This window comes from Ambystoma mexicanum, chromosome 2p (assembly GCF_040938575.1).
Source record: "Ambystoma mexicanum isolate Mex_15411 chromosome 2p, UKY_AmexF1_1, whole genome shotgun sequence".
Taxonomy (NCBI): Eukaryota; Metazoa; Chordata; class Amphibia; order Caudata; family Ambystomatidae; genus Ambystoma; species Ambystoma mexicanum.
In genome coordinates this window covers 118,311,650-118,323,907 of record NC_090923.1, presented here as the reverse complement: position 1 = coordinate 118,323,907, position 12,258 = coordinate 118,311,650, and the positions used below count along the sequence as shown (strand labels likewise).

Sequence of the window (12,258 nt, the reverse complement as noted above, 5' to 3'; positions counted from 1 at the left end):
ATTTGCATGTAAATACTTTTCTAGCGACGTTGAAAATAGTGCTCACCCTCACTTAACCAAATGAGAACAACCCTTTCATTGTCAGGGGCTTTACCTTCAGTTCTCTTCTTGTGTCTCAGTGGAGCGTGTCCTAGAAATCAGGGTTGTCCAACACCAGGCCTCGAGGGCCGGATCCATCTCGGCTTTTCAGGATACCCTCATTAATATTCATGAGATACATTTCCATATAATGATTCTAAATGTATGCACATTGTTCCTCATGAATATCAATAAGGGATATCCTGAAAACCTGTCAGGATCCGGACCCCAAGGTCTGGATTTGGAACACCCTGTCCTATATGTTTGTGCTCCATGATAGTATAATAGGTTATTCATATACTGAGAGCTGTGGGGTTGAAGATGGTAAGAGACCTGATGCTTGTGGTTTGTGAGGTTGAATTTGATTGGCCACAAAGTATTTTATGAATAGTGGGAATCTAGAGTGGTATTTGCAGTGTGGAGGTGATATGAGTTTTTCTGTTTGGTCTGACTGCTAGGCTGACTGCGATGTCCTGGAATATTTGCAGATGGCTCTGCAGGTGTTTTTTGGGTGGAATGTCTGTGAATAGAACATTACAAGGAATTACGGTAATGATGATGCCGGCACATCCACTGGGGCGTGATTGTTTGAGGTACAAAAATGTGCATCGCAGCAAAAGCATATTACAGAGATATATGTACAGGATGTTTTATTTGGTCATATTTTTAGCATTCATTGTACATGCAGCAGTTACAATGCAGTCAATTTAATCAAGCAATTACCCTGAACATAGAAAAAGTACAATCTATCAGAAACAGATGAAATCATTTCAGAACAGAAGTTTGGTGTTTAAAGATTCATCAGCAAAACCCAAAATGTCCCAATTAAGTCTGATATTCAAATGGTTTTATTCTTTTCCAGATTGCTCGGAATGTTCGTCACGCCGCGACTGATCAAACATGCAAATAGCCCTTCAAAAAATCAGCTCTTTTTGATGAAGATTTAAAAATAGACACTTTTCGCAACTTCAACATGGAATGCCAGAGAGAAGAGCTCAGGAAGCAGCAGCACGGCTCACGGGTTCTAGACCAAATAATGAAGATGAGGGAATCCGCGGAACTCATCGACGTGGTCCTCGTGACGGAGGGGGAAAAGTTCCCTTGCCATCGACTCATTCTAGCGTCCTTCAGTCCCTATTTTAGAGCCATGTTCACCTGCGGTTTGATGGAGTGCACCCAGAGGGAAGTTGTGCTGCATGACATAACGGTTGAGAGTGCCACTGCCATCTTGAACTACATGTACAGCGCGGAGCTGCAGATCAACAACAGGAATGTCCAGAGTGTGGCCACCGCCGCATTTCTGATGCAGATGGAGGACATTTTCAGCGTCTGTCAAGCTTACATGATGGATCACATGGACGCCTCAAACTGTGTGGGCATCTACTATTTTGCGAAGGATATTGGGGCGGAAGACCTGCGTGACCAAGCCAAGAAATATTTATACCAACACTTTGCTGAAGTAAGTTTGCATGACGAACTATTAGCAATTGAAGTTGATCAGTTGTTAACTCTGATCACATCTGATGACCTGAACGTCTCCAGGGAAGAAAATATATTAGACTTGGTTCTGCGCTGGGTGAACCATGACCGGACTGTCCGAGCAGAGCACTTGCCTGAACTATTGAAGCAAGTGCGATTGGTGCTCGTGAACCCTTCTTTCCTCCGGGAAGCACGGAAGCGGAACACGGTGGTGATGTGCAACTCGGAATGCTACAATATGATTGAGGAGGCCTTGGAATGCATCACGCAGTCCAAGAAGCACTCGCTCAGTCTTCGATATGGGATGGAGACCACAAGCCTTCTGCTCTGCATTGGCAACAATTCTCTGGGCATTCGCTCCAAGCACGGCAGCTACGGGGAGGCCAGCTTTTGTTACGCCCCGGCAACGCAAAAGTCTTACTTCATCCATTCCCCAAAGTTTGGGGAGGTCTTGGGCTTTGTCTGCGCTGGTGTTGTAACGGAGAACAATGAAATAATTGTCGCTGGAGAGGCAAGTGCTGTCAAACTTTCAAGGCAAAAGAACAAGAATGTTGAAATATGTAGGTGTGTACCTCAATCCATAGTACTAAAAAGTCAATAAATTGTGTACATTGGAAAATGTCAACAGAATTTATAAACTTGTACATTTCTCGAGATAAGGGGTTCATTTTGAGGTTTGCACCATTCCCGACAGAAATATATCATGACGTTACTGACACTTGAGTGGTAAAGTCACTTCAGAAATGCAATTGAAGAAATTAATATTGCTACCTGTTTAAGGGATAGAAATGCGGTGGCATAGATTCAGTCCACACCACGGTTATGCCACTGAGAAGAAATACACAGAAGGGTCAGTGGTCACCCTTGTGTGCATTGCACCATTCTGTGCATTGTGGGCATCTCAATCCCGAGACCATTATGAGATGTTCACATTCTCACCCTCTTTGGGGGCCAGCTATATCTGTTTGAACCATATGTGAAATGTATGTGCTACACGACAGAACAGAAAGGTTTGTGAAAACGGGCACACAATAATGTGTTACTGTGAATGTGTGGTATTTCCAGCATGATGTATTTACAAAATACCACTTGTGTGCAATACCTTATGTGTATGGTTGGTAAAAACAGATACTATTCCAAACACCCAGAGCTGTCACATGGTGTGGTGAGGCCAGGGGTAAAACGTTTGCCCCCTTATCATTTTTTGCAATGGACCAGCGGCGTCACCTCAAACAGGAGACGCGAGAAATCTCCCATTGAGTTTGTGGGGAGGAAACCAAACATGGTTCATTATTATGACAGCAAATCAACTACAGCTAAGTTATATTTCTGTACTGAAGAGAAGTTCACTCCAAACTAAAAAGTGTGTCATATGCATAAGTATGCATAAAATGGCGTGGCGACGTGTGGTGTGTAACACCAGCTTTGGGGAGCACTCGCCCCTTTGTGCGCATTAAAACACACATCATACATAGTGACAGGTGGATGATGTTCAGTGGTGGCAGATGCATTTTTAAACTTGAGATACCTAAATGTTTGCACCAATTATGTGGGATTGACAGAGACAGTGAGGGAGCCCAAACCAAACAAGGGGTGCTTGAGAGGGTTTCCGGCCCCAACATTGTTTTGAAACAAATTAAAATGCTGCATTTTACAGCACTTTCCTGAAAAATTAGGTTAAAAAGCCATAGAGTTCACTATTGTTTTCTTGTGGTTGCACATGGAAAAAACCCAATAGATGTAAATCACGAACTGCGCACAGGAGAATTTTCCATTGCATTTCAAGCCGCCTTTGCCCGCAACATATGCCAGTATGAATTTTCTTTTCATGTTGGCTGTTCCCATACATGTCCAAGCAGGTTGCACCAATATATGCCAGTATTACCATATAAGGACTCACAGCCAGTAAAAAATACCAGGCCACAGAAAGTATATCAAGACTGGCTGTGCCCCATGAGTGTTATTACTGGCTAGACTGGCCAGCATTCAATGTAGACCAGTCTAGCCACCCGATAACACTTATGTTTTCTTTCCCTAGGCATGGCTGAAGATGAGTTGGGGCCCATTTCAACATAATGGTTGGGGGCCCCCAATTGCTTAGAGCGGAAAACAGACTGATGGAGACAAAGAAATACAGCCAGGAGTTGATAGCTGCTGATTACCACAAGACGGCCAGCCAGCACGGAGCTGAAACACTCATTGCCCACTGAAAATCTTCAGAAGTTGGCTGATGTGGAGGAACCAGTGTTAAAAGACAATGGGCCTCATTACGAGTTTGGAGGTAGAGATGCCCTTAATAAGGGCATGGCTACCTGTAAAAACCGGGTCCGGGTTCCTTGAATGGGGAAATACCGGGCCATTCCGACCTTGGAGAGCGCGGTATTTCCCAATTCAGGGAACCTGGACACGGTCCATCCCCATTCCCATTTGAGCCCCCATAGGGCTCAATGGGAATGGGGAGCATGCTAACAACGGCCTGTAATGATGGGCCTGTTGTTAGCATGCTGGGCCGCTCGCGGGACCCGCTAAGGACGTCTGGTAAATCCAGGAGTCCTGAGCATGTCCCGCGAGCAGACCTTGTAATAGGGTGGTAAGGGGTTAATGGCTCTGGCACCTTTACCGGCGCCGTTAACCCCTTACCGCCCTCCGCGTAATGAAGCCTAATGAGGTGATAACAGTTCTGTATACCCCAGGCAAGTGACAGCTGAAAGGGCTCCAGCAAACGCAGCTGTATGGCGAGCATTTCAAAGCGTTCATTTTAAGGCGCAGACCGAAAGGAATATAGAAAGGAATATATTGCTGTTTTACAAGACTGATGACCAGCAACATGGGGGCATTTGCTGGTGTCCCCCAAAGCCACTTTCAACTGAAAGAGCTGAAAGGGCCCATCGAGACAGCTAGCTAGCAGGGAACTGAAACTCTAAGGGCCTGAATGGCAGAGCGCTTTCCTATGGGATTGCGCCATGCTAAAACGCTTCCATGAATCAGGCTCTAAATGCTCACTGAAAGTCTTTAAATACTCCTTTGTCAGCAAGAGGCTGATCCGGTGTCAAAAGCAACAAGGTGATAATACTTATGTGTACCCCAGGGAAATGACGGCCAGAAGGACTTCATCAATCGCAGCTTATAAGGAGAGCATTTGAAAGTGCTTATTTCAAGCCCCAGAATGAAAGGAATATAAAAAGGATTTTTCAAAAAAGGTAGCAGGCGCCCCACTCCAGAAAGGACATGGCTTGATAACCTGTTCTGTGTTTTTTCCCACTTTGAGAGTCTGCAGCCATCGCTTTTTGCTCACTGTACCTTTCACAAATGGGAAATAGCCATTTGAATATCTGTCTTTGCCCTGCCCACATGGGCAGTCCAGCACCAAAACGCTATGACAATTCCTCTCTGAACAAGAGTACCAACATCAACCCCATACACGTGTTTCAGCCTTGTTGGGCCTCATCAGTGAGGTGGAGCTGTGCCCCTCTTGGCACAGTGAACAAGGGGTTCACGTCTGGATGACCCTGGGAAACCGAGGGTGACTAGACCCCAAGTTCCTTGCAAACATTTTTCAAAAAAGGTAGCAGGCGCCCCTCTCCAGAAAGAACATGGCATGATAACCTTTTCTATGTTTTTTCCCACTTTGAGAGTTCGCAGCCGTAGCTTAAAAGCAGAATTTTTTTTTGCAAGGTTGGTCACCCTGAATTAACTGGGGGAACCCAGATGTGGACTCCCTGCTCGCTGTGCTCAGAGAGGCACAGCTCCACTTCACTGATGAGGCCCAACAAGGCTGAAACACGTGTATGGGGTTGCTGTTGGTACTCTTTTTCAGAAGGGAATTGACATCGCATTTCAGTGCTGGACTGGCCATGTGGGCGGGACAAAGACTGATATGCAAATAGATATTTCCCATCTGTGAAAGGTACAGTGAGTAAAACGCGATGGCTGCGAACTCTCATAGTGGGAAAAAAACACAGAACAGGTTATCATGCCATGTTCTTTCTGGGGAGTGGCGCCTGCTACCTTTTTTGAAAAATGTTTGCAAGGAACTTGGTGTTGATCACCCTGGGTTACCTAGGGGAACCCAGACGTGGGCTCCCTGCTCACTGTGCTCAGAGAGGCACAGCTCCACCTAACTGATGAGGCCCAACAAGGCTGAAACACGTGTATGGGGTTGCTGTTGGTACTCTTGTTCTAAGGAGGTTTGCCTGGTATTTCGGTGCTGGACTGCCCTTGTGGGCAGGACAAAGACTGATATGCAAATGGATATTTCCCATCTGTGAAAGGTACAGTGAGCAAAAAGCGATGGCTGCGAATTCTCATAGTGGGAAAAAGCCACAGAATAGGTTATCATGCCATGTTCTTTCTGGAGAGGGGCGCCTGCTACCTTTTTTGAAGAATATAAAAAGGAACATATTGCTGTGTTACAAGACTGATGACTGGTAGCATGGGGGCATTTGCTGTGGTCCCCCGTGGCCCCTCTTAACTGAAAAGTCTGTAAGGCCCTGAAGCTGTCCCTAGCTCTACCCTTATGTTTGCTTTACCCTTGATGCATGGTTCCATGCATCCTGGGTAAAGCAACCCATAAGCCCCCACCCCTTAATTTAGGGGTGGGGACAGGCACATACAACACTTTCATCCACCAGTCACACAACTCCTTGCATGCACACATACATAAAAACAAACACATCATTGTCACCAACATATATGTGCACATACATACAGAGTTAATTTAAATACACATATGTACACACACAAACACACATTTAATTTTAAAACAAAACACCTCCATAAAGCAACCGAGAAGCCCTGCCACCCGAAATGTACTGGCCTCCTGGGCCAGTAAATGTAGGTGTGGGGGCTGCCACATATATATAACACGTTCACCTATGCATTCACCCACCAGTCACACAACTCCTTGCATGCACACATGCATAAAAATAAACACACCATTGACACCAACACACACATGCACATACATACACAGTTAATTTAGATACACACACACACCTATATATATATACGTACACACACTTGGTTTTAAAACTAAATCACCTTACCTCCATGCACACTTCCTCATACAAGCCCGCGCAGCCATGGGAGGACCGGAGGGCCCTCGCTCCTCTCCAGCACCTAGACACAATGTCTGACACCTATCAGTCAGCTCAGCATGTTCATGTTGCTGGTCTCCGCATCATGAACATGAGAAGAGAGGTCTTCTCCCCTGTCATTCAGTGTGTCTGAGCTGCCAGCACAGTAATGAGAGGCAGTGGAGCTTGCATCTGAGCCTCGCCGTCCCTCATTAATTCTCGGTTTGTAGCAAAGCCAAATGGCTCTGTATACAAACAAAAAATGCCTTTTTGTGGAGACAGGACCCTGCTGAGATGCAGGCAGCACCGTTCCCCCATGTCAATAAAGAACACGGGTGGACTGTGCTGCCTTCCATTCCGGTGCAGGGGTGCCGCGAGGCCCATCCCAAGAGCGAGGCCAGGGGCAGATTGCCCCCTCTGCCCCCCCCCCTTGTGACAGCCCTGCAAACACCACTGCTTCCTTTTTATGCTATAGACAACATTTCTATTTGCAAAAGCTTGACACCCTCAGTAAACCTCTTTGCAGGTTAGAGATACAAACATTGTTGCATTTAACGGCTAATAGTAGCTTTTATTTGATATGTGAATGGTCAGCAATATATATTTGAAAATTGTCCTTCAACACCAGAGTGATAACGTAAGAGGCCAGGAACATATTATAGCAGCTCTATGTCCGAAGGACAGGAACAAAAAAACAAGCTTGCAGATTCCAGGTCGAGGAGGCTGAACCCTCAAGGTTGGTCTTTTGTTCCCGCCCCGGCACTACCAGTTCCCTTTCAGCCCTGCCGCACCGCCCGCACCACGATGCTGTTTGAGGGCCCTTCCCTGGAGCACAAATGTCGAATCCATGTGGTGAGCCTGTGCCTTCTGTGGCCACCGCATTAGCCAGAAAGGGGGTGATGCGTCTTCATCGGCCAGTGACAGGGCCACTGCCCGGACACGACGCTCTGTTTCTTGTGCCACACCAACTACAGTGAAACTGGCAGCCACGTGATGCTGAGGAAGCGGCCCCACACAGACATGGGGTCATGAAGGGCCTTTCTCTGTGACAATGTAACCACAGCTCATCTCCTCATGTTGAGCAGTGTGTGCTCGCCGTTGCGAGGGTTTATAATTAGGACTCATATGGAACCGTCTGTCAAACTCCTGCAATGCCAATGAATTCGGCCTACACCCTTGCAAAGGTGGAAAGCAGAGAGGTCTACTCCTATCTTGATGTCACCACAGGCTGGAACCAAACTCTAGCAAAAAAAAGAAAAAGCCACACCCATGCACTGCCTCTCCTCAGACAACTTGCAGACATCCACCACCCCGCCCCCAGTGCAGCGCTGGGAAACAAACTTAAATGCCTTTGATGCGAGTGTGGCCCAACTCGACATATACAACTTACAGAAGCTCAACACGGCCATGGCAAGGCATAGTTTCTAAACTATACAAAATACAGGAAACATAATGATATTATTTATTTATTTGCATATGGTTTATATAAACCTTTACAAAATAGAAATCGCATAGAAAAATACAAAAATCACATAATAGATATTACATAAACAACCAGTTTAAAATCACCAATGTTAAATTATCATCTGAATTTTCCTAAAATCTTAGTATCATAAAAAACAAGTTTTACATATCAAAGTTATTATAACATTTCACGAAAGTGCACAGAAGTTCTTTAAAAAGGCTATGATTCTAAGTTTCAATACCGTTGAATTATTATGTCTAATTTGAAACCATAACAAGTCCCTTTCTACACAGTGCAGGTGTCTAATAAATTGCTGAAAATATTGTATTCGTTCCTTCAGTAGTGCAGGTGCAACAGCGTTTCTTCAACCCCTTCTTTTTTGCAATATTTTCACCAGCTCCACTCATCTTTTAACATATTCCATCTTTTTAAAACATAGTTAGTTTTAAGAACATCAAAACGGAATCTCATAAAAGTATTTCTAAAGTTTCTTGACGGATATTTTTCCAAGTAAAATTCCAATCGGGGTTTGAGTTTCCAGGATGAATAGACTTGATTCGTTGTTTTCGATTGTGGTACTGCGTCAAGAGTCAGTTGCCAATCATTATATTTCAAAATGTTTTTTACTTTCAGCGGATTATTTAGTAGTAGCTCAAACGATATACCTGCATTCCCCAGTATTTCTTCAGTGTCTTCTTTCAATTTTGTACAAAAACATTTGTTGCATCCTTCCCCGCTAATGTATATAGAGAATTAATATTTGTGAGTTAACATTTTCTCCATAATAGTATTTTTTTCCAAGCAATAATGGATCTCAGAGACTGTAAACCAAATTCATATCTGATTACTTAGATTGAAATATTCTTGGGAATGAAGTATAAAACCCCTTTCCAGATGACTCTTTCCAGTTTTTTATCAAAACAGTAGTTTCCAGCTCATAAAATTCTAGACCGTATACCAATTTAGGGATACATGACATGATGTAAAATTGTTTTAACGGTATTGCTGTAAATCTCCCAAATTTTGCATCAAATTTACGCATCTGTCTTAAAATCTTGTCAGCTTTAGTTCTTAACAGTCTTTTCATCATCACCGTAGAACTATTACCTACAAAATGATATCCTAGATATTTAAAAGACTTTTGGCAGGTGATTATTTTTCCTTGACAAGACCAAGATAACTGCAAATGATTTTTACAAGTCTTACCCAGGCACATAATAGTTGTTTTATCTGCATTGATCTTTAACCGAATACTGGAGATAAACAGCACAAACGCATTTATGAGTCTCTGCAGACCAACCTTGGTGCAATCCAAAAGTAAAAAATCATCGGCATAGGCTAACCATTCTATGGAGGTATCACCTAATTTGGGTGCTCTCAAGCCCTAGCCTTGCATTTCTTTGCCAGCTCTACAAACGTAAAGGTTGAATAAAGTGGCAGCCAGTTTACAGCCCTGTCTCAATCCGTTCGGAATTAGCTGTTCAGAGGATGACTTCCCTTCAGAGTTAAGTCTAATTTTGATTTTTGTGTTAGAGTATAACTCTATAATCATTTCAAGAAGATGAGGAGGAATAGATAGATCTCTTAAAGTTTCCCATAGTATGTGTCGATCCACGAGGTCAAAAGCTTTAGAGAGATCCATCGCCGCCACAAAAATGGAGGCACCTTGTTTTCTGAAAGTTTTTGATTGCAAACTTTTCAAGACCAAACCACCACATTCTGTGCCCAGTTTTTTCCTGAAACCTATTTGTTTGATATCAAGAACATTACATCTGATAATCCATTCATTCAGATCTTTTAGTATGATTGACGTAAAAATCTTATAGGCAGGGTCTGATATTGCAATAGGCCTGTAAATTTCAGGGGCAGACCTTAGGCCCTTTTTGTAAATAGGAATCACAATAGCAAGCTTCCATGATTCTGGGATTACTTTGTTAAAAATTATGTCGGTAAACAGTATATGTAAAATTTCCCCCCACAGGTAAATATCCGTTTTCATTATCAAACTAGATAAGTTGTTTGGCCCGGGGGCTCCCGATTTTTTAGCTTTCCCAATCATCTTCGATATATAAAATGGGGATATATCCAGATCCCATATAACCTTTTCATCTTTTCTCATCAGATAAGTTTCAGATAATTTTTCATCACAAGGCGTCTCATATAACGCTACAAAGTGTTTTTTCCATATGTCTTCACTAATTTGTGTGAAAAGAATCTCTTTCTGCGTAATCAAAGTATCATTTAACAGTAACAAAAAATTGGAAGTGTTTTTGCTATCAATTACCGCAAGGATTTATTCTCCATCAGTTTGGTCCCTATACACTTTTCGAGCAATTAGCCAGTTTGTGTATGCTTGTTTTAATTTTTTTATTTGGTTAGTGTTCTCGGATATGGAATCGGTACCGTTATTCAACTTGCGAATTTCTTGTCTCAACTCTTTTTTTTGGACTAATGTCTGGTTATCAAACACATGAATATGAGTCCTTCTTTTAGTGTTACTTACTTTGTTTGTGCATATTTTTTGTGTAATCGTGTTTATATAATCAGTAAATCCATTTATGGACAGATTTGTAATTTTCTCTTCATTCGCCATGAATCCCCAATCTTTATACATTACCGAAGTACATTTTTTAGTTTTGGTATAAGACCATCGTATCCTCGTACCTTTGATGTTAGTAAGTATTTCTTCATCATAGATTGAGTGTTTTTTCAAATTCTCTGTATGTGGGATTTCTATTAAAAGTAGTTTATGGTCACTAGTAGGCATTTCTACTACTGTTAGCTGTGACATAAAACATTCCAAGCCGTCAGTTACAAAAAGATAATCTAATATTGAGCAAAAACCCCTAGCATGCCATGTCTGTTTGTCATTATGAATTTTGGTTAACCCCATCACTTCCAGAAAGTTCATCCAAATTGCGCCTCTTTGTTTATTGCTAGATGAGATAGATTTGGATTTATTGTCTGCACCATCTATATTCCATAGCAATTCATTAATCTCTGCCTTACTAAGATTGCAGTCAGCATTTAAGTCACCAGCCATTAACACAAAGTTGTTGGACTTTGTTTCCCTCCATCCATCAATTTTATGTGTTACAGTGTCTATTTCTTTTAAAAATTGAATTTCGGTGTATTTAAGAGGGTTCCAGTAGATATTGATGATGCATACATTCATACGGGTGTTTCCTATTCTGATGTTACAAGTCACTGCAAGGAAACCCTCTAGGTCTGCCCATACATTTATGTTGGCGGGTTCCATGGTAAATTTACACGCAGTGAGGAGACCACCCATAGGTCTTCCTTTCTCGCCTTTGACAGCGGGTATCTGCCAAGTGTAATAATTCTCCCAAGCTAATTGCGTAGTTGCCCAGGTTTCTTGAACAAGCACCACTTCAAAATTACTCAAATAATCTGTTACTTCTATGTTAAATAACAACTGAGCATGACCTCTCGAATTCCAGGATGCTATGAAGACTTTATCTTTATTGCTAAAGTGGTTTAGCCAAAACCTTCAGCGATTCAATTACGTTTTTCAAGGCAAGGGTCAGGCCTCTTAGTTCCACCTTCTCCGTGCTTATATCAGCTATATCCGATGCTTTAGCTATTTCTGAATTAGGATACATTTCTTTACCATATGAGGCATAGTTCCCACCTTGCTTGAGGTCAGGGTCAACAAATTGATATATGTCGAACTCTTTACATTACAAAGTTTCGGCCTCTTTTAACAGCAACATTCTGACTAGCGCTGATGGAATTACCAGTCGGACATAGTCCAGTCTTTTTCTATGAATAAAGTCCACCAATACAATTTCAGCAGGGGATATCATTTCAAGTGCAGGGATCGTTGCAAATAGTGACATTATATAAGGGCGGTTCAAGATTATCTTTCTTCCTTCTGGAAATAACGTAGTAAGTATTAGGCTTGGCAATTGGGCCTTGGCTGGATTTTTCAAATCTAGAAGTTCATCGTCCTCTTCGTAATTTTCATACGGTTTTTGTGTATTTCTCACTTCTAGACCAGGTTTTGTTTCTTTGAGTGAATTTTTATTGTTATTATGTTCTTCTAACATTTTTCTTACTATCTCAGTAATGTCTTGTTGGTTAAGACCCTTTTCGCTTTCCGTCTCATTTGCACATTTACTGTTCACTTCTTCGATTTTA

The 12,258-nt window shown here is 42.5% G+C and overlaps 1 protein-coding gene across 1 annotated transcript in view; it reads left to right on the top strand.

The window, feature by feature from the left end:
* The window catches only part of KBTBD12 (kelch repeat and BTB domain containing 12), a 1,008,581-nt gene that overhangs the window by 140,734 nt on the left and 855,589 nt on the right, over positions 1-12,258 (top strand). The window contains exon 2 of the mRNA XM_069643368.1: positions 941-2,121. Within this exon, the coding sequence (XP_069499469.1) occupies positions 1,052-2,121 (1,070 nt within the window). The 5' untranslated portion in view covers positions 941-1,051. The remainder of the gene's footprint in view (positions 1-940; positions 2,122-12,258) is intronic.